This window comes from Anarrhichthys ocellatus, unplaced genomic scaffold, assembly GCF_004355925.1.
Source record: "Anarrhichthys ocellatus isolate YVR2014 unplaced genomic scaffold, GSC_Weel_1.0 scaffold58, whole genome shotgun sequence".
Classification (NCBI taxonomy): Eukaryota; Metazoa; Chordata; class Actinopteri; order Perciformes; family Anarhichadidae; genus Anarrhichthys; species Anarrhichthys ocellatus.
Window position 1 is genome coordinate 2,066,673 of NW_022280088.1, and position 23,700 is coordinate 2,090,372.

Consider the following 23,700-nt stretch of genomic DNA (forward strand, 5'->3'; position numbering starts at 1 on the left):
CACACACACACACACACACACACACACACACACACACACACACACACGGGGGCAGAGGGGAAACTGTTCAAGCCACAGATAAAACTAACTATCTTAAGACACAGCTGCAGTCTGTGTGCTGCAAAAGTACCAAATGGTTTATTAAAAAAGTATTTATTATTCAACAGGTCTCAGATGTTTGACTTGGAGCGTGAATAACAAATGAAAGGAAGCACCTTTGCATGAAGCAGGTCACCTCTGTGATTTAACCCGTTGCAGTAAAAAGCAGCACCACACCCATGGCCTTCAAAGTCTGTAAACAGCCCACCATGTGTCGTGTCCTCCTCCTATTCCCTCTCCTTGCCTCATATAGGCCACAGGGCCTGCCAGTGCAGGAAAAAACTAGCCAACGGCAGCGTGCCATATACATGACCGGCCAATTGGAAAAGAGCAGAAAAATGAGAAGGCAGGAAAAAGTCGGAGCAGTTTGCCAAGGCGAGAGTTGCAAAACAAGCAGCACATAATGCAGCCAAGCTAACACAGTTTTGTTGTTTTTACCTCTGCAGGGATCATGTGCCTGTGTGACACAAACTTCAACTGCTAAAGAAGTTATTTTCTTAAAAGTTCTAAAACCGTCTGTGTGTCACGATTGGTCTCATAAAGCTGCAGCAACAAGCTCACTCAACAAAATGAAGACCAAACCACACAACAGTGTCATGGTGGCTTTCAAAACCGCCCCCACATTTCACCAGTTCCTCAACACACACAGACAGATGCAGAACAGCCAAGGGCCTCTGAACATGAACAGCAGTGTTATGGTGTTATGGTCTCGATACAGTAGCAGGGTTTATGAATGAGGGGGGGGGTCAGTGGAGCACATTCCTCCTGAGGGACAATCCTAGATTTCATAACTGTAAGTACGCAGTAATGTATTTTGGGGGGACATCTGTCAAATACAGCAGCATTTTTTAAAGTCCCCCTCCACCTCATAAAACCAGTTGCACTTCTTTGTGCGGCGTTTGACACTGAAAAATTGTTTTCGCATTTGTCTGCTGGAAGGGGAAAGTTTCTCTGCACTCACATTAAATCTAAGATTGAGGTGTGTACATATGACCAGGATATTCAACAGCAGCTGGGTGCAGCAGGCAAACTTTTAATGACCACAATATTTGCATTTCACATAAATTCTTGTTGTTTACAAGTTTTAACTCAAAGACCCAAATCATTATTTAGAGCAGAGTATTCACATGTTTTAAAGCAGCAACACATTTTTCTGCAGATGACACAGATTTGTTTTGCAGGTCTACTGTCAAAATCCTCAACAAACTCACAAAGTGTTTGGATTTAGATTCAGTCAAACCTTTGACCAAAGTTTTCTCAATCTCAGTTGAACATCCTGGTTAAATAAAAAAAGATATTTCTCTGTCTACCCATGCACAGAGACACATAAGCAAAAATGTGTGACATCCTGTAAAAAGGTCAAGCAAGCATCTGCTAAATAATATAGGGGACAGACAACCGCTCTACTGTGTACGGACTTGTGGGGATTATCTGTCGGAGGAGAAAAGGGCGGGGACGTCCTGAGGTTTAACTGTCATTTCATTTGAGGAGACTGTGACAGAGCTTAACTTGAAAACACGTTTCAGACACATCGCCTAAACGCGTGCGCCTAATGCGGATTAATGCTAATGTACAACAGTGACATTGTAAGCTGGGACCTGGCCGCACATGCTCCACAAATACAAGTACAAGGGTTGCCACTTGTGAAAGACGGTTACAACTTGTTTTTATCAACGCAGCAATGCGTTTTGCTGACTGTGCTTCTAGAGTCTTCCCATGTAACAGCAGCAGAGCGTTAACACAGATAAAGTGCACGGGGAGGTACATAGAGAAGATTAGAGCTACTAAGATAAACAGTTAAGAGGCTGATAACGTGCCGTTTTTTTTTTTTATATATATACACAATCAGACAGACTAATTTCCACTCATGTAAAGCAACGCACTACTTTACGGTTTGCTCAGTTTCCAAGCTGAGGAGCTTGATGCCAACGGACAGGACAGTGTGTGCAAACATGTTTTCATGAATGCATGTGAGGGAGAAGGGTTAACAAAAGAGGAGCGGGCAAGACAATAACATGTGTACTCAGCAGGCCACGGAGAGATCTGGCTTGACATCTATGGCAGTGGGTTTCTTCTCAGAAGTTTGTAACTGCATGCGTTTACACAAGGTGGTGTGGAAATGCTCTCACGGTTGGGGCTCTACACAGGATTTACAACCTGCAGCTATGAAGGGCTCTTCTCACAGCACAGACCTGTAAACAGGTTATTTGTGGAGAAAAATTACAAGTTGCTTAGTTCATTGATATAAAATGAATCGAGTCTAATTGTCAGATCTAATTTCAGAGTTTATTAATCTAAATGCACCCTCCCTAAAAAACACAACAGCAAGAGGATTTTGCTTCTAATGACAAACAAAAGCATTTCAGTGTCCTGCACATAGCTGCACCATGGCAAAACTTCATAACTCCAACACTTCAAATATTCATGGAGGGATGTCCACTCGTTGCAGAGGCAACTGCAGGGACGCTCAACTCGACTGGCCCGGTGGCCACTTTTGCAAAATGACAGGAGGCCAGGAGCCAATTAAAAAAGCATTATAAGTTCATTTATAAGATAAAAATGTATGAACATTATCGCTCTTTGAAATTTGCACTCTGGCACTTAATTTACAACTCAAGTACAAAAGAATTCACATAGTAAATCCATTTAATTTTATAGTTAATTAGAAAATGGTCGACGGGCAACATGGCACCCAAATCCAGCCTGTGCCGCCCGTAAACTAAGTATCACATGGGCTACTGTGTGTAAGAACTATTAAGTGTTCAACTGTTTTGTTATGTGTTGCGTTTATGTCACCAAAAGACAAGTTATCATTCTGTAAAACTACTCAAGAACTCTCACACTCAACATGGATGATGGTTTCAGATCTAAAAAAGAAATTCAATGAGGTTTGTTTTTTTAGAGATATTTATTATTTTAAAATAAAGTACTTTGGAATTTTCGGCTGCCGGCCAGACTAGTAATTTTAAGACATTGCTTTAGGCTCTGGCTACTTATCAATAATAAATGCATAATAAACTATAATCAAATGACCCCAAAACAGAAGTCTGTAAAGCCTGATGATTTTGGGAAGATCCATGTTTGAAAAGACATGTGTGCCATACAATGTACGGTTTACATATTTCTCATACTGTTGACCCACAATGTATAGAGGAGACCAAGCACAGACAATAGAGTCTTTGACAGCGTGTGTGACCACCCCATCAACAGAGCCCGCTCAATCAAGCGTGGGGTCGTTGAGAAAAGACGGATAAGTCCACACAGACAAGCCCATCTGTGCACTATAGCACAGGCTGCTTTTACGCGCACTGCCATAACGCACCCGTTTAACAAACCACGTGGTGTCTCAAACGCACTGTGTCCTACCTCCGTGTAACCTGATGTGAATCAGTTGTGTCTGACAACACAAACCAAGGTTGTAATGTTTGCGTTTAAATGCCACTCACACCTGTGAACTATCCGTTTGATACATCACAGCTGATCTCGCGGTGCTAACAATACATTATGTAACCTTTAAATACACAGCAAGAGAGCGCTTATGTAAGGCTCTATTGGCTCTTATAGTAGGCTATACATGTCGACGTCATCGCTAGGCTGAGCGAGGAAAGCAATCCAGGGTGCCATGGGATCAAATATCATTCAAATAAAGCCACCGTCTAATGATTATATCATTATTCAGACATGGGGCGTTTAAGGGACGCGTGTTTGATTGAGAAATCATTATTTAATCGTCGGCGCTGCAAGGATCGTTCGGTTTAAATCAAACTTGCTTCCTGTTTTTGTATTTGCCCATGACGAAACTGACCACCATTGTGTTGTTTTGTTTATCAACAAATATATAACTATGCATAAAAGGGGGCGTGTAACGTTATATGCGCTGCATCTGGCTCTAAATAACCGTTAAAATACACTGGCTAACACACAAAGTGTTGACACACAAGTAGGTGATTGAGGAAGCATAACATCTTGCAAATGCACGATCGAGAAAAATAAAAATAAAAAATCAGGAAGCAAGACAGCTCAATCTTACTCATCCATACTCTTGTTTAACACCGTACTAGAACAGCAAAGATACGTCTGTGTATAAAATTACACTCAGCAGGCTGCGCCAGTGTGTGCAAACAACGACTTGTCAAGGCGGAAGTGAGCGTTGTGAGCTCGTCCAATCAGAAACGTGAAAGGGTTAAATGTAAAAGCAGTCCAACAACAAACACCCTAACAAAGCCTAAAAAGAACAACACTTCCAAAAGGAGTTCGGTTGTACGTGCAGCGTCGTATGTGCAAATATGCGTCCGTGCGCAGTGATTGTTGCACCAATGCACGTTGTAAGTGTCTGTGACGGAGCACATGTTGGGGCATGGCGTTGCAGCCCATCCCATGCAGGGACAATAGACCTGGGAGAGGACGCCAGCAGGCCCTCGGCTGCTCGGTGACACTCTGCACCGATGCACGCGACACAAAGTGGGGCCGAGTTCATTAACTCACCGTCGACTTTTGGAGCGGAGGACCACGTATCCACTTCGGTCGCCATGGCGCTCTCCAAATGCTCGATTAGAAATCCTCACGGTGGGCTTCTCCTGTCGAGCTTCAGCTGCCACAAATTGCCCCCCCCAAAAAATTAGCAGTCAAACGTCTGCAGAACGAGGTATTTCAACAGTCTTTTGACAAATGACACGTGCTGGAGTGGAAAATCGCGAGTCCAGTCGCCTATTTTTCGTGCAGCACGGGATCAATGGCAGAAAACACACAAAAAAATAATTAAATTGAATTACAAAGAGAGGAAATACTATATAAATGAGGAGTGAGGGTTTCGTACTCTTCTCAGCGTTTACGGCTGAGGCGAGTCAATAACGCTGAGCGTGGAAAGGAAAGTAGGTTAAACTAGTCGGAGAGCATTTCAGCAAACAACCTGCAAGATAAACAAAGTCTGTTTTTAACTTTGCAAGAGCGAACGGAGCAAAGTCACGTGAACAAAGCTCGGATGGGGAGTGGTCAGTAGAGGGGGTGGGTGCTGGTCGTCTCTGACCAATCACAGAGCAGGACGGGAACAACACCAATGTAAAGCTTTTTTGCTATGTTATTAGAAGGACAAGCATTAACACAAGTATGTACATCTATATAATTATTATTTTGCCAAGTAATGTTTTACTTAATATATGCCAGTTTATGACCCCAAACATAACATTGAATTAGTCTGTTCAAGAACTATTATGCTTTTTGTAGACATTGCTGCAAAGACTGTTGCTACTGGATGTGTTTGTTTGTTGGCTTTATCTTACATTACGCGTTTGCAAATCTTATTTGTTTTATACAATAAATAGTTCGAGCCTAGGAGTTTGAGATGTTCCTAATTTCTATCTGGTTGGGGACTTCTAAATGTCGCATGTCATTTCCAGCTCACTAGTGTCTTCTATCTAATAAAGGCAAACATGGCATGCAAATACTTCAAAAGGAAATAAATAAGATTAAAAAATGTTTCTGCTTAATTTTAAGGGAGTAATAAAGGTAAACTTGGCAAAAACCTTATCATCTTTATTGAAGTATTTTTGTCATCCAAATTTACACCACCAGATGGAGCTGAAAACATGTGCAGCTAAATTTGATGATGGCCAATCAGCATTTAGGTGCCCTTGGTATTTAACAGCAAACTATCTGTTTCTAACCAAGTCCTGTAAATGTGGGCCACTGGTTCCTTTTTTCATCTGCCTAAGAAAAGTCCCATGACAGTTAACACACGAAAACATACCAGGCTTACAATAATCATGGCGTAAAAATGGTCATTTAGGCCAATATTAACCCCTGATTCTTCCACTGTTTGAGCAATCCGTACAGATTTTCTCGGCTTCCTGTGTGGTAATGTGATTAAGCACATATTTATATAGGAATATGCATCAAGACTGAAATAATGAAGGTCTTGAAAATACATCTTGACACAGGGATCCCTCTACAAGGATTATGGAATAGGATACATTTAAATCTGGAGCTTTTGTAGCCCCCCCTATGGTTAGGAAGGCCCAGGGCAGTTAATCACTTTGCCTGTTTGGCAATCTAGCCTTGATGATAATAAGTAGGCAGGACAGTAAATTCCTGGACTTTTTCTGCTCTGCTCATCTCATTGGAGTGAGAGGAACAGTGCGAACGGACGGGTTTTGTCAAGGCATATGGCAGTGGTTGATATATTGCAAGCATGTTTGACAACAAACAACTGCTGATATTCTCCTACTGCATGTTGTATTTGTCATCACTGATGCACAGGTCTGTCAGCTACACACAATCACACATTTCAAACTCTTTTTTTTGCGTTTTACTTGTGAAAAGGTAAAGCTTTCAGAGTGAGTGCAGCCTGATGATTCATCCTGAGTCACAGTGACAGCTACTCATGAGTGGGTGTTTTTTTAGCTCATTCCCTGCTTAGATAAGTCGGTGGATTTGCTGTATTTCAAAGCAGAATATTGTTTGTACCCCCAGCATCTACAACGAGAGATGTGTAGAATGTTCACAAAAGTACAGACATGTATTTGGTAGCGCTTGTTAGCATTTATTTTGACACAAAATCCACAGTTTTTGTTGAATAAAGTAGAGCAAATGTCTGTGGTCAACAAGGTAGAATTCCCAATGATCATCAATGAAAAACCTCAAATGGAAGAAACCTAAATACAACCCGACCTTCTGGGGGGAAAAAGCACCAAAACAAATATATCTAAAAATGTGAGAGCATCTCAATGTTTGGATTTTACATCAAAGTATGCATCATACATCTCTATGCTATACACCAAGATACCAAATTAACTTGATATTCATGATGAATTAAAAATGTTTGGATATATATATATTGACAGATACCAACAACAATCAACTTTGTCGCTTACAACATAGTACGCGACAGTGATTTAACAACACAACACGGCCGACGATAACTCTCTCACACATGCGTACAACACACTGAAGAGCTGCAGGTAGAATTGCACAAGGAAACCCTCAAAAGAACACCACAATTTGAAGCAATAATAATCTGAACTATTCCACATACAATCTAATAAAGATACTTCTATAAATCCCGCTGTCTCAAAGCTGCAGGAGTAAAAGGAGCAACACATTGTTTCCTGCAAACAAGGTTTGATATTACGTTTTTTTTTTCCTGGCAAACACTTTCAGCCGTACCAAGGTGGGCTCTGTTGTTTTTTTTTCAATTCCTTAATTCTTGGCATTACAAAATAAAAGTCAGTAGAAATATATAGTAAATACTATCTTGACAAGGAGAAGTAAACAGTCCTTTGCAGTCAAAACTCAGCGAGGTAACAGTCTTATATCAGGCCTTGGCCTTCTGTTTCAATGAGGGTTGAGTTTGGGCATTTAGTCTGTACTAGCTGCTGACAATGCAAAAGAATATCAAACTAGTTCTATATACACTGAACTCAGATCAGTTTGGCTTCAATATAAAATCAGAGCTGGGTTAAAACTAGACTGTTTGTGCCACGGGTGTCTTGACTACATTCACGTCACAGAGCTAACCATCTGCAATCTGCAAATACATTCTCAAACAAAACAAACAAAAAGTCCAAAAAATAAATCAATAAGTAATCTTTTCAATTACTTATTAAAGACTTTAATGTCTACAATGAAATTCACAAATCACTGACAAAACATGCACTGTATAAAAGTGGAGAACTCTTCCATTCTAAATGTAGTCATTTGCATTAGCCAATATTTAATGGTTTTGTTGAGCCATTTTATGGGAAATTGTTACAAATCATCATGGTATGTATATAATATATATAAAAAATGGAACTCACTTTCTATTTCCTGCAAATCCAGCTCCCACAAGTGTTTCCCTCCTGAACATTGTTGAATGTGCAACATATTTGGCCTCAATAAAAACAAGATGTAACATATGGTTCAAGACCAAAGAAAACAAATAAATAGAAAGAAACATCAATATAGAAAAATGAACAGATAAAAAAACTTTATGGTTGATGTCATACAATTGGAGCAAGGACAAACGTTTTTCCAACTACTGTTTTTTGTGGAATAGGAAACAGAGTTGCAATTGAGAAATGGCTTCAAAAACATTTATATCATATTTTAAATCCAAATGGACAGAGGAGTCCAGATGAATCTGGAAATACCTTCGTAATAGATATTTACCTCTGTGACCCAAATGTAATGACAATACAAGAGAGGCACAAACTGGGGCTAAAGTAAAACCAGATAATCTGAGTTTGCACTTGGGAGAAACCTTAAACCAAAGGCATTTAAAATACAGCGATATGTACAATCAAGGGCCTTTGCCCAGCACAGCTCACGGATCAGTTCTAAAGAGGTAAATGTCTTTTTCACAACAGTTCGTTTCCTATCAACCAGCATGAACTAGAGTAAGGAAAAAAGTGTGAATACTATTGCTAAATACTATTTTTGCAAGTCTCACATGTACTACGTACTGTGTATATTTTATAAAGAGACTGCTAAGCACTGTTAAAAAATGTTTGCCTATTTGATGTACGACTATACACAATTTACAGAAAACACACGCACTCGCATAGCAGCAGTAAACTATAGAATGCCGAACAGATAGTCTATTTTCATCTAGGCACCATACACTTTGATAAACATACATTAGCTAGAACTAGTGAAAAAATAACAACTGTCCAATCTTTAGCCAAGATATGTACACAGTAGCCAAAAGGCTTTTATATTGATATGTTCAGAGGGTGAGCAGTCTCTGTCAGAGCATCAGCCACCTCTGGGACACACCTCTGAGTCACTGCAAAAGAGCTCAGATGATCAGAGGATGTCAAAAGTATCTTCATAGCAAACCAAAACCTCCCTATACACACACGATTTGCCTATGACAAATAAGGTATTATCAAGCTGAACCAAGGCAACGTTTTCTGTCCACATAACTATGAAGGAGTTGAAAGCTTTGCCTTCCCTGCGTTAGACAATTAAATTGGCTTTGCACTGAGCCAAGGACACAACGAAGTGGCCTCAATGAACTACGCAGACGTTTGTCTCATAATAGCTACAGCAAGACAAACATGTACAAAAGTGTGATTGGATACATTCTCATTTTCTAAATCTTGCTCTATGCCTCAGTACATTTTGTACTGAGAATAAATTACAAGAGAGTACATGTGTGCTATTGCCACTGCTAACACCAGGATCGACTTGATATAAATCCTAGGAAGTACAGAGTGTCGCTCAAGGTATATCAACTTCACACTGAGGCAGAGACCTCCCTCTACTGAAAGACAAAGTACAACTGGACATCAACTGACAAATGATTTTACATACAAAAACAGGATCGACCGGAATACATTTAGAGAAAAGCATTGAACTCTCAGAAGTGACCACATTTTTAGCCACTAGCGGCATTACTCCGACCTTAAACCATCAGCTCGTACGTTTACATGAACACCTTTGATATCTCACAAACCATACTTGACTCAAGACAGAAATGACAATGGGCACTTCATTTAAAAGTGTCTTCTCAAAATCCACACCTGGCAGATTGAATTGCCTTGCTGCATTTTTAAGCACTTTTCCAGAGGTTCTCAGTCAAGCGATAAAAATTCATCGTAAACAATTTAAGTGTATCATTTTGTTGTGATGCATAAACCTTTTACATTCATAATCAGCGATGAGATTAGGTTTAATGTTTCTGCCTTGTAAAAACTCAATGGAGGAATCAGATTTACATTGCCTTGCAAAAATGGCAACAACCAACCAGGAACATGTTCAAACACATTAAATCTAAAGTCAAACAGTCAGTTTCACTGTACTGTATAATCATGTAACAGACTGAAACAACAATGTATAATCAATACCATTGTAAAGCTTTGCCACCCACACATTAACATTAAAGTTTGCACCCCTTTTCCTTTAGGGAGCAACATAAGACAAAATGTATAAAACACACACTTCTTGAATCAGTTATAACTGTTCCCTTCTTATATCCTTAAAACAGAGGGAAGTAGGCTAGTGAAAGCAAAGATTCACCCTACAACGAAAAAGGTCACAGGTTAATCAAGTCTTGTTCAATGGTTGTGAAACTCTTCAACAGATAGAATACAGTTGATTAAGGTTATACAACATGATCCAGACACAATTAGTTAGAGCTGCTCTTTTGAAAATGAATCGTTCAGATTATTCTTACATTTATTTCAATTAAAATAAGATTTTTAGCACAGTCTGTGACCCCATCACACATTGCATAATGTCAAAAAAACATTGTGAGCAGGGCAGCTAAAGATGAATTTTTGCTTCTCAGATCGTTTCATTTGAAGAATTTTTAAATGCCCACAGAGGTAAAACTATCCACAATTTTACATTAAAAAAAGCCAAAAATAGAGAAGCATTATCTTATAATTTAACTTTCTTAAACTGGATGTTGACACAGTGCCACTGGTAAAAATGGATTTGGTTAGCATGGAAACAGAGAAGAAGCAATTCATTAGCATTTTCATCACTTAAGAGAAAAAGGATACGCCTTCTCCCGAAACCATATATAAATTAACTACAAAGTAGAACTTTCCTGTGTCGGCTTCTCTTGGAGTTTCTCATTTGAATACAGAGAAAACGAGAATCGATCACACATCCTCTCCCCAACTATCTAAAGTAAGACCTACAAGACCTTTCACCTACTAGTCTTGATCTGTGACGAGCGCCATCAAGCAGAAACATCTCACTTTTTCCACTTGTTTGACTACATCTCACAGGCTGTAAGCTTACGAGGACTCCACGGTGATGATGGCCTCGCCTGTCTTCTGGTTGATACTGGAGGATGAAGAGATGCGGCCACGCTGTTCAGCGCGGTCGTCCAGTAGTGGTGGCTGAGCAGAGGCCTTCGCTCTGAGGGAACAGTCCATGCTGTCGTGCAGCACGTCTGCACTCTCCTCTTCCTTCACAGCCTCTTTTCCTCCTTTCCCAAAATGCCCCTTGCGGAGTTCCTCTTCCTCTTGTTCCTCTCGCTTCACATGGCAACGGCATACCTCGATGCCCGAGTCACCCGTTAGCCGTCGATGCCGGAAATGATCCTCCTCGTCATCTTCTTCTTCTTCCTCTTCTCGTTTTTGCTCTTCTTTGTTGTGGCAATGTGTGAAAACAGCCACATTTGAGGGGAAATGGGCCTGTTTAGGGGGAGACAGAGTGGACCTGGGGGTTGGACCACAAGGTGGGGCCTCTTCTTCTTTCTCTCTCTGAATGGCTACAGCTCCAAGTGGGTCTGAGAGGACGAGAGGATGGACTTGACCAGGAGGAATGGAAGATAACAGAATGAGGGGAGAGAGTGGGAGGCGAGAAGAGTGTGATGGACGAGAGTGTAAAGGAAGAGAGAGAGGTGGAGCTGAAGACGAGAATCCTTCACCGCCGTTAGAGGGCCGTCTTTGTACCGGTATGACATCTGGAGTGGCCGCAGGTATAACATCAGGTGGAACTTGCGATAAAGGTGTCGGGGAAGAAGTTGGTGTGAAGTTGGCCCCAAACCTTGACATGACCACCCAGTCACCCCCTGCTTCACTGGGTGTGGAGATGTGGCTGCTGTCATACGTCTCGTCTGTCACCTGGACAGAGAAGGAGGTGCTGCAGGGGGAAGTGAGGGAGCAAGACTCGCAGGAGCAGCTGGTGTAGTTGTCAGAGCTCTGGGAGGAAGTCAGGCCACTGGGACCGGGGCCCAAATATGGAGGGCAGGGGTGACGGTGGTGGTGATGATGGGAGTAAGAAGAGCTAGGACCCCCCATGGCACCTCCCTGCAGGGCGAAGACAGAGCTGTAAGGCGGAGGAGGGGTGGTGGGCTGCGCCGCCACCTCCTCGTAGGAGGGCAACTTAAACGAAGCCAGAAAACCTGTGACAAAAGAAATATCACAAATCAGCTCAAAAGTACAGCCTGCCACTTGACTTGTTCAAGGAAATACTGGAGATACAGTATTCCATATTTTTCTTAATATTATTAATCCTAGGTTTAAAATAGTCTAACAAATGCACTATATACTTTTAGTTTGAGTGATGTTTGTTAAAAACTACAGTGCGCAGCTGGACTACAAAAATGACTTAGCCTTTTTTTAAAGTTTTCTTTGTAGCATGGATGTTGGAATGAATCAAGACATTTTTTCTTGTATTTAATGGTTACTGATTGATCTTCTATTTAATACATGCTATTTATTTAGTGTTTATATTGCCATTATTGTATTGCAATGGTGTAATATTGTCTTAACAAGTGGAGATGATTGCATTGACCATAATATGTACCGTATGGGTGTAAGGCAAAACATTTGTTGCTTATACTATTCAGTATCTATTTTTTCAAATGAACCCCAGGAAGACTAGTCGTTTCTGAGTTAGCAATGAATAGGGATCCAAATAAAAAACACCTAAACTGCAGAAGCACCTGAATGTAGATGTGTTTAAATTCTGTTTCCTCAGGAAAGCAGCACACTAAGGAAAGCAGAAAATATATAAGTTCTGGAATATAGATTTGAATATAATAAACACTTTATAATCCTCACACTCTGTAGTTCCTCTTATAGTTGACCTACACAATTAAAAATAGAATACGAGATGAAATAACATAAATAAACCCACTGAGGTCCAGCATTGAGGAAGGGTAGTTGCAGGCTCCGTTGTAGGCGATCAGATTGATCTCCCTCTGTCTCTGCTGCTGTTGGATCCTCAGCTTTGCCCGGCGGTGGCGGTAAGCACAGAAACAGCTGAAGAGGATCAGCATCGTCCACAGTAGCCAGAACCCTGCAGAGAACCAACACCATTATTTATGAAAATAAAAGTTTTGTTCTGTTGTATAAATTACATCTCAGATCGACTTACATCGATTACCTAGAGGCATAGACTGTTTTTAAATGACAATGGTGGTTTTGGAGATTGTGTCCCATTACAGACAAATCCTTTACCTTTCCCATTATTCTGTCCATTTTTCCAAAGCATTCTGTGATATTTTAGATTTATTTCTTAGCTTTGTTGGCATTCATTTGACCATGATAATCAACACTCTTTTCACTATTTAAGGAAACAAATTAATTTGAGTAAAGAATTTGCTGCTTTTATTTTTAACCAATCGGTATGAATATTTTGAAAATTCAAAAGTATAATGGTTGGCACATTCAAGGAGAACTAATGAATGCAGTGATTTTTAGTGGCCCACACTGTAGGGGTAAAGGATAAATCCCTTGATGTCAATGTAATTAATTACTTAGCCTCTTATATATACATTGAACATTTACTGATAAAGTTAAGGGTTGTGATCTGACCAAGAAAAACGTATAGTTTCAGATGTCATTCTCAGGTGAATATTAAGATCTAACAATCAGCATTGCAACATGCAGCCTGTTGTTTGGTGCCTCCAATGAAAGGTAATGCAGGGAGAAGGGAAAATATAGGCGATATAGGTCCATTACCTACACCTAAATATTATAGTGTAAACTCTTTTTTTTCAATTATGTAAATGAAATCAGACCTTTGTGTCCAGATGTTTCACTTAATGCATAATAAATGTGACATTGCAGCGTTAGCCTCAGGAACTTGTCTACTGTAACACAATGGAAAAGATGTCCGTCAGGTGACTCACACCAGAGTTCATAATAGTAGGTGCAGCAGCCCGTCTCTCCGCAGCAGTGCCCCGTTTCACACAGGTAACCTGGATTGTTGTTTACCCCAGGACAGTACTTCGGACTGACAACAGGCTGGCTACCAGAACCCCCGTGATGCTTCACCACCTAGTGGACAGAACACAGCATTACATATCACCACTGTGAAAATAATGTTACTGCAAAGATGAAGTCGTCATGGCTATTTTTGTGGTATTCCCTTTGGCAGGCGACAGCATGAGCGTGAGAGTTACGTATCAGCTAAGCGCCACTCGTTATTGTTTTCAGAGCTTTTTCGCAAATGATCCAACTCCACGACAACTGAGCAAACTCCTCTGATGATGAAAACTACGAGAGGTAGATGAAAGCTCACTTCACAATCACTCCTCATTTCAAAAAGATCCTAAACAACTTCTCTTGATGGAGTACAACACTATGTAAATGAAGTATCATACAATGTATGAAAGCAGAGCAAAATATGTTTGTTTTTATTTATCTGTATTGATCTTTTTATCTTTATGATTTGTACTCTTGTCTTTCTTTTAGATACTTGAAAAATAAAGTCTGTTTGCAAATTTGTTGGGTGTGTGTTTCTGTATACTACTGTATATAGTCTTATATTTATGTTGATTATACTTATATTTTGTTCATAGATAAAGCATTTTATGAGTTTACATGTTACGACGTGCTATATAAATAAAATTGCCATTACCAACTCCTGCGGGAGATATCTGGCTCTAGCTGGTAAATGCTCCGCTACATTCACCAGCTAGTCCGTCTATCTGCTGGTTGGGGCTGTGCTGGTAGTGAACAGCAGTATATGAGCCGGAGTCTTCAAATATTGATTAGTTCAGCTTTCAGATTATTCTGTGAGATGATAGTATAGTTTGTTGGCAGCTACAGGTCAATGTTAAATTAAAAAGAAAACCTCACACCTTATTAATTGTGCGCATGTCAGCCTCCTTCTGAGAAACAGCCACATGAAATGAGAAATGAAAGGACCTCTGTGAATTTTACAGTTGAATCTCTCCCTCGCACTGACGTGCTGATGATTAAGATGCAAGTGAAGAACTAATCACAGATATTAACATCAGAAAAAGCCGGCAAATTTCAATGCTTGGGGAGAAAAATCTTAATGAGCTCAGACACTTCAGCAAATCCATAAACTACAATAACAATGCAGCAAGAAGAGATTTCTGTTATGTACATAGTTACCACACATGAGACTGAGAAGTGCTAAAAAATAATTATGCATTGCCATAGCAACCACTGTGGTTACGCTTGGAGTTTTTTAGTTTTTTTTATACTCGTGTGGACAATGTTTTATACTATCCCGTGGTATGAAATGTGTAGTGGTGGTTGAAGGTCGAGCTCCGTACCGTAGCAGCTTCAGTCCCATCCAGCCCCTGCAGGGATATGGTCATCTAGTAAAAGACAGAGATGTACAATAACTAAGAAGGAGCAGTAGAGAGAGAAATGATATTATGTTAATGGAAGAAAAAAAAAACAAAGGATCGGCACAACATGTTTAAATCTGACAAGGGCACATGCTTCACAAGAAACTAATTATACTGTGCTGTCATTCAAGTAATCAAGCATGACAAAAAAAGGCCACTAAACACATTTTCCAGTCTGATGACGCTGGTTACCCTCCTGGCTCTTCAAGGAGCCGGGAAGGTCAACGGCTTTTTAACAAAAGCTATTTCTCATCTCCAGATAGAAGACAGAAGGCACCAATTCCCCGACACTCTGCCTTTACCTTTTCTCATTTCTTCCAAACTCACACATGCATACAAAAGGTACACCTCTAAAACTGTATGACCTAAATTAACAAGTAACCGTTTAGTATATAAAATTTCGGGGGGGACAAAAAGAAAGAAACACCCAACATGCATTCAAAAAGCCCAAAGTGACACGTTCCAATTGTTTGTTTAGTCTCACCAACAGTCGAAAACCCAAAGATATTAATTTTACAATTACGTAAAAGTGAGTAAAAGAGAGCACACACACACACACACACACACAAAGTATTCAGACCTCTTTAAATTTTTCACTCTGTTTCATTGCAGCCATTTGCTAAAATCAAAAAAGGTCATTTTATTTCTCATTAATGTACACTCAGCACCCCATCTTGACAGAAAAAAAAACAGAAATGTATAAATTTTTGCAAATTTATTAAAAAAGAAAAACTGAAATATCACATGGTCATAAGTATTCAGACCCTTTGCTCAGTATTGAGTAGAAGCACCCTTTTGAGCTAGTACAGCCATGAGTCTTCTTGGGAATGATGCAACAAGTTTTTCACACCTGGATTTGGGGGAAAATAATGTTACTGCAAAGATGAAGTCGTCATGGCTATTTCTGTGGTATTCCCTTTGGCAGGCGACAGCATGAGCGTGAGAGTTACGTATCAGCTAAGCGCCACTCGTTATTGTTTTCAGAGCTTTTTCGCAAATGATCCACCTCCACGACAACTGAGCAAACTCCTCTGATGATGAACACTACAAGAGGTAGATGAAAGCTCACTTCACAATCACTCCTCATTTCAAAAAGATCCTAAACAACTTCTCTTGATGGAGTACAACACTATGTAAATGAAGTATCATACAATGTATGAAAGCAGAACAAAATATGTTGTTTGTTTTTGTATTTATTTATCTGTATTGATCTTTTTATCTTTAGGATTTGTACTCGTCTTTCTTTTAGATACTTGAAAAATAAAGTCTGTTTGCAAATTTGTTGGGTGTGTGTTTCTGTATACTACTGTATATAGTCTTATATTTATGTTGATTATACTTATATTTTGTTCATAGATATAAAGCATTTTATGAGTTTACATGTTACGACGTGCTATATAAATAAAATTGCCATTACCAACTCCTGCGGGAGATATCTGGCTCTAGCTGGTAAATGCTCCGCTACATTCACCAGCTAGTCCGTCTATCTGCTGGTTGGGGCTGTGCTGGTAGTGAACAGCAGTATATGAGCCGGAGTCTTCAAATATTGATTCGTTCAGCTTTCAGATTATTTTGTGAGATGATAGTATAGTTTGTTGGCAGCTACAGGTCAATGTTAAATTAAAAAGAAAACCTCACACCTTATTAATTGTGAGCATGTCTGCCTCCTTCTGAGAAACAGCCACCTGAAATGAGAAATGAAAGGACCTCTGTGAATTTTACAGTTGAATCTCTCCCTCGCACTGACTTGCTGATGATTAAGATGCAAGTGAAGAACTAATCACAGATATTAACATCAGAAAAAGCCGGCAAATTTCAATGCTTGGGGAGAAAAATCTTAATGAGCTCAGACACTTCAGCAAATCCATAAACTACAATAACAATGCAGCAAGAAGAGATTTCTGTTATGTACATAGTTACCACACATGAGACTGAGAAGTGCTAAAAAATAATTATGCATGGCCATAGCAACCACTGTGGTTACGCTTGGAGTTTTTTAGTTTTTTTTATACTCGTGTGGACAATGTTTTATACTATCCAGTGGTATGAAATGTGTAGTGGTGGTTGAAGGTCGAGCTCCGTACCGTAGCAGCTTCAGTCCCATCCAGCCCCTGCAGGGATATGGTCATCTAGTAAAAGACAGAGATGTACAATAACTAAGAAGGAGCAGTAGAGAGAGAAATGATATTATGTTAATTGAAAGAAAAAAAACAAAGGATCGGCACAACATGTTTAAATCTGACAAGGGCACATGCTTCACAAGAAACTAAATTATACTGTGCTGTCATTCAAGTAATCAAGCATGACAAAAAAGGCCACTAAACACATTTTCCAGTCTGATGACGCTGGTTACCCTCCTGGCTCTTCAAGGAGCCGGGAAGGTCAACGGCTTTTTAACAAAAGCTATTTCTCATCTCCAGATAGAAGACAGAAGGCACCAATTCCCCGACACTCTGCCTTTACCTTTTCTCATTTCTTCCAAACTCACACATGCATACAAAAGGTACACCTCTAAAACTGTGATGACCTAAATTAACAAGTAACTGTTTAGTTTATAAAATTTCGGGGGGGACAAAAAGAAAGAAACACCCAACATGCATTCAAAAAGCCCAAAGTGACACGTTCCGATTGTTTGTTTAGTCTCACCAACAGTCGAAAACCCAAAGATATTAATTTTACAATTACGTAAAAGAAAGTAAAACAGAGCTCTCACACACACACACACACACACACACACACACACACACACACACACACACACACACACACGTTTCATTGCAGCCATTTGCTATAATCAAAAAAGTTAATTTTATTTCTCATTAATGTACACTCAGCACCCCATCTTGACAGAAAAAACAGAAATGTATAAATTTTTGCAAATTTATTAAAAAAGAAAAACTGAAATATCACATGGTCAAGTATTCAGACCCTTTGCTCAGTATTGAGTAGAAGCACCCTTTTGAGCTAGTACAGCCATGAGTCTTCTTGGGAATGATGCAACAAGTTTTTCACACCTGGATTTGGGGATCCTCTGCCATTCTTCCTTGCAGATCCTCTCCAGTTCCGTCAGGTTGGATGGTGAACAGCCATTTTCAGGTCTCTCCAGAGATGCTGAATTGGGTTTAGGTCAGGGCTCTGGCTGGGCCAGTCAAGAATGGTCACAGAGTTGTTCTGAAGCCACTCCTTTGTTATTTTAGCTGTGTGCTTAGGGTCATTGTTTTGTTGGAAGGTGAACCTTCGGCCCAGTCTGAGGTCCGGAGCACTCTGGAAGAGGTTTTCTTCCAGGATATCTCTGTACTTGGCCGCATTCATCTTTCCTTCAATTGCAACCAGTCGTCCTGTCCCTGCAGCTGAAAAACACCCCCATAGCATGATGCTGCCACCACCATGTTTCACTGTTGGGATTGTATTGGGCAGGTGATGAGCAGTTCCTGGTTTTCTCCACACACACCGATTAGAATTAACGCCAAAAAGTTCAATCTTGGTCTCATCAGACCAGAGAATCTTATTTCTCATAGTCTGGGAGTCATTCATGTGTTTTTTGGCAAACTCTATGCGGGCTTTCATATGTCTTGCACTGAGGAGAGGCTTCCGTCGGGCCACTCTGCCATAAAGCCCAGACTGGTGGAGGGCTGCAGTGATAGTTGACTTTGTGGAACTTTCTCCCATCTCCCTACTGCATCTCTGCAGCTCAGCCACAGTGATCTTTGGGTTCTTCTTTACCTCTCTCACCAAGGCTCTTCTTCCACGATTGCTCAGTTTGGCTGGACGGCCAGGTCTAGGAAGAGTTCTGGTCGTCCCAAACTTCTTCCATTTAAGGATTATGGAGGCCACTGTGCTCTTTGGAACCTTGAGTGCTGCAGAAATTCTTTTGTAACCTTGGCCAGATCTGTGCCTTGCCACAATTCTGTCTCTGAGCTCCTTGGGCAGTTCCTTCGACCTCATGATTCTCATTTGCTCTGACATGCACTGTGAGCTGTAAGGTCTTATATAGACAGGTGTGTGCCTTTCCTAATCAAGTCCAATCAGTTTAATTAAACACAGCTGGACTCCAATGAAGGAGTAGAACCATCTCAAGGAGGATCAGAAGAAATGGACAGCGTGTGAGTTAAATATGAGTGTCACAGCAAAGGGTCTGAATACTTATGACCATGTGATATTTCAGTTTTTCTTTTTTAATAAATTTGCAAAAATTTCTACATTTCTGTTTTTTTCTGTCAAGATGCGGTGCTGAGTGTACATTAATGAGAAATAAAATTAACTTTTTTGATTTTAGCAAATGGCTGCAATGAAACAAAGAGTGAAAAATTTAAAGGGGTCTGAATACTTTCCGTACCCACTGTATATAACTAAAACATCTGGTCATTTTAAAAGAACATCAATTATCCTCAAGGGATTATTTTGAGAAGTGTAGCATCTCAACAGGCAATGACACCTACAACAACCACACAGGCTGACCTACCTATAAGGATGAGTGCGAGCAAATAGGCCCCATTAGTAAACGATCATGTAATGATTTAGGTCCACATATGACAGAGTAGAAATAATTATGTACGGTTACGCTACTCAATGCAATTCTGTTACGGTCCAGATTTTATAATTCTGTGTGTCGCTCACGCCTCTGTAAATGTCATTCAGACCCACTGTGAGGAAAAGGAAAATATGCCTGTGTGTGTGTGCTGCTGGATGAGGCCACTGTCAAAAACAATGTGGAGACACTGGGGGGCTGTAGCCATGTAAATGAGACCTCTTTTGTTAACAACTGGCTGCTGGTTATATGGACAACGTTGGCTGCAGTGTGTGTGTGTGTGTGTGTGTGTGTGTGTGTGTGTGTGTGTGTGTGTGTGTGTGTGTGTACATGCATACACGCAGCTATGTTCAGGTCCAGGTAATTACAACTACTGTCAATTTTTAACAAAGTAACAAATGACAATGAGCAGCAAAAATGTAACAAGCAGCTAACTCCACACACTGCCTTGAGGCTGTACGAAGGACAATAACAGCTGTCAGTTAGCGTAGAGATACTCATATTTACTACAGTATACAACTGTGCATAGCATACGCTTCTTCAACACCTGATGCAGCCACAGGTTTATCAATATTGCATTACGCAACATTACATGACACTTTGGTGGAAGAGCCATGTCTAACCAAGGACGTACTGGCTGAGCATTGAACAAACTAATTAGGTTCCTGCCAAAAAGTGATCCGGTGGCGACGCTACAGTATGTGGCCATGAACACATGATTAACACAGGCATTTTTCAATACTAGTGCGGATACAATACTTAAGTTTTGGTACCATTGCAATATTTTTTATATCTTACTTTGAAAAAATGCACGTTTTTTTTACAAAACATTTTATTAGGCTTATTTAATAAAAGAAGTCAAAGCGCTTGAATCCGTTTTTACAACCGGACTTGAACTTTGAAATATTCTAAAACCAGCCAAATTATGATTTAAATCAGAAACTATTTGATCAAAGAATAAGTAGAGCACACATTTGAGCAGACATGCCAGCTTTGGGTACAATGATATTTTTATTCCCCTGTGCTACGGACAAGTTTTGTTATACCAGAAAAGTATCTGGAGGAGTCCTGGTTTATCAGGGACGTTCCTACTGACAATAAACTGTTTGCTTGAAGATTCTAAATAATTTAATGTTTGCTATTTTTCATCTACTTCATTATATATATGAATAAGATATTTTTAAAAACTGTGTTTGTTTCTGATACGGGAAGACCCCTAAATATTGTGCCACAACAAAAACCCAACAGAAAAGTCATGCTGCGTATCCAACTGTCAAATATAACCTCAGGTGGTTCATAAGTTAGCTTTTATACTGTTATGAAAGTCAGTCGAGAGCGTTTTCAAGAGGGAGCTGAGTTCCTGTGGTAAGCCCACCACACGGCAGAGTACACGCACATGGGTGTGAAGTGATCATTCAGACTTCCCCAGAGACCACAGACTAACCACAAACGATTCCCACCCCTGGGGTCCTACGGTTCTCAATAGCATGACAGCAAACACACACCTTCACTAACTCCATCCTAGATTACATGGACTTACATACACTGTCGTTGTCTGATTGAATTTAAAAAAAGACAAATACTTTTTTGCTACACAAAAGAAAAGATCCCGGCACATAAAGACAGACACTAGATCTTTATATGGAGACCAATGTCTTTACCAAAATAAAAATCAAATGCCAAGAACTTGACACACTCTTAAACCAAAAAAAATGTACTATGGAAAAAAATTATAATAATTATGCCAATAAAGGAAATTTGAACTTGACAATTTGATTTGAAAACATAATTTTCTCTCCTCACAAGACTTTCACCTTTTAGTGCCGGAGGGTTCGTGGTCAATTTTATTTTACATGTCACAATGACTAGCTGAACGTAGATGTATGTCTCTTTCAAATACTTTCAAATAGATTGAAGCCAATGTAGTTTTCACTGTGCCATTATCAATACAGGTGTATGAGCCTAAATATTTACTGGCAACAACAACAGACTTGAAAGACACATCATCCTCAGTGTCCTGAATCAGCAGTATGGTGTTCTCCTGCTGGACAAGCACACGTACGTTCGATTTATTAGGCTATAAGGGTCTGGCAGTTAAAGCTCTTTAAATCATGCTTGCATAAATTAAAGTTAAATCTTTGGCGCATTACGACACATTTCGTTAGCTACTTTGCTTGAAACCAGGAATCAACTTAAAATCTGCAGTTTTAGCAACACAAGTCAACAAGTCGCAAACTACTACTGATATTAATACTATATAACATTCCTTTAGTATTTAGTTAACTGTATGTCTGTGGTACCCTCTCAATTTAGAATTAACCTAACAGTACATTGTTTTATATTTGTCACATATTCCCATAATACTCGGGACATGTTGTTGTGCATTAGAGGGCCCATGCTTCTGAAACTTATCATCAACTGTTGTGCATTAACAACATCATCACAGACAGAAATGCCGTTGACCACAAACAATCACAATAGAAACCATACCTGACTGACTTTACTGCAAGCAACAACATTTGCTGTAATGATGCAATAAATGCACCGTTTGTCCTCGAGAAATATGTCAAAAGGAAAAAGATACAACAACTCAAGATGAAGGAATGAAAAGACAGATGGGTACCGAACAAGTTGAGGCCACCGTTTGTCAACAACAACAACGCAGACCAAGGAAAGCATGTTGCTCTGCAGAATAAGTAAAGGAAAGCCGTGCAGTGCATTACCTCCTCAGCCTTCAGCCCGAGGCAGAATGTCAACGTTTTCTCTGGATCCATGGCGAGAGATGAATACCAAGCTAAACAGAGAAAATGTACATGCAGAAGTCGGGATGTTATTCTGCTAAGCCCCCATCACTGCTGTCCCACTCCACACGCATCCGCCATTGCCCCCGGACGGACGGACGGATGCCCCTCCCAGACTCCGCAGCACTCTCCGGAGTCCCAGGGCCAGATTTCCGGTGTATTTTATGGATGGGACCGCGGGGTATCGCCGTGCAGACGATGCAGACGTCGACCGCAGCGTGCAGTAGTGCAATAAATACGTTTTACTCTTTGTGTTCGCAGTGAGGGTCGGAGCTGTGCATGATGTCATGCTTCTCCAGCCCCTAAAGTACTTGTATGGGAGCGCTGCGGCTTTGATTGGCCGGAGCTCCCAGCAACAGCCGCACAGAGGCTGCCTCGGCGTGGCTCTACTCACACACTTGCTCGACTGTTGCTTTATTAACTACGGCCGAGCATGAAACCGAAACACCAGGTGCGTTTTTGCAATTGTAGCGAAACAGAGCCATGATATTTGAAATATATAGTTGCACACAAAGGTTACCTAATACAAAATACAATCACTGATGATTGGTATGAGCCGGACATTGCTATACAGGCCTACTCTAGAAATGTTGTGCAAATATTAACCTAAACGTATATATACAACCTAAACATTAATTTTAAATGTAAATCCAGGTTACGTTAGATTTCTTAGTTAGGTAAAATGGCACGTTAAAATACATTAAAATACTTAATTACTCCACTACAAGTAAAACCTAAAGTAAACAAGAAGAGACGTGTGAAATGTAAAGAACGTAGTATATTATTAAGAATGGTGTCTTTACAGTTTTTAATCATAACGTTCGTTTCATTATGTGAAAATCAGTATCATTAAGTGGTGACGTTAACTTTAGGTCTGAACTTATGAACTGCATTGTTTATGTGAACATCTTGAATCAGCATCAAACTTATTTATTTTAAACTGTTTATAAAATTAACCTTTCTTTCTTCCCTCTTTTTATGTTCGCCTATACAGTATTTTGAACACATTTTTTGAGAACTAGTATATTCGCAGATAATAAACACTGTACAGGAGGTGTCACAGGTATTTTCACAAAAATAAAAAAAATCCACCATTCAATTTTAGTAAAAGTTCAGAGTTCAAAATGTAATCTAATCAAAGTATCAAAAGTATTTGTATAGTACTTGTTATGCATAATGACCCCTAACAGAGTTTTATATTATTATATATCATAGAGCATGTT

General features: G+C 40.0%; 2 protein-coding genes across 5 annotated transcripts in view; both read right to left on the reverse strand.

Moving 5' to 3' along the window:
• pdcd4a (programmed cell death 4a) overlaps nt 1–5,074 on the reverse strand; it is a 15,080-nt gene extending 10,006 nt beyond the window's left edge. Inside the window, exon 1 of the mRNA XM_031871407.1 lies at nt 4,585–5,074. Within this exon, the coding sequence (XP_031727267.1) occupies nt 4,585–4,630 (46 nt within the window). The 5' untranslated portion in view covers nt 4,631–5,074. The remainder of the gene's footprint in view (nt 1–4,584) is intronic.
• Nucleotides 5,075–6,616: 1,542 nt separating this feature from the next.
• Nucleotides 6,617–22,783, reverse strand: LOC116396659 (uncharacterized). Of its 4 annotated transcripts, XM_031871403.1 has the most exons (8): nt 22,400–22,782; nt 17,233–17,277; nt 16,789–16,833; nt 15,071–15,115; nt 14,627–14,656; nt 13,673–13,820; nt 12,676–12,837; nt 6,617–11,938 (listed from the first exon to the last, which is right to left on the reverse strand). In XM_031871403.1, exons 1-8 carry the CDS (start codon nt 22,448–22,450, stop codon nt 10,824–10,826), a joined length of 1,641 nt encoding a protein of 546 aa, XP_031727263.1. In that variant the 5' UTR covers nt 22,451–22,782; the 3' UTR covers nt 6,617–10,823. The 4 variants fall into 4 exon arrangements, with proteins under 4 accessions (XP_031727263.1, XP_031727265.1, XP_031727264.1 ...); XM_031871405.1 differs by lacking the exon at nt 16,789–16,833 and having other exon boundaries at nt 22,400–22,783; XM_031871404.1 differs by lacking the exon at nt 14,627–14,656 and having other exon boundaries at nt 22,400–22,780.
• Between the last annotated feature and the right edge of the window lie 917 nt (nt 22,784–23,700).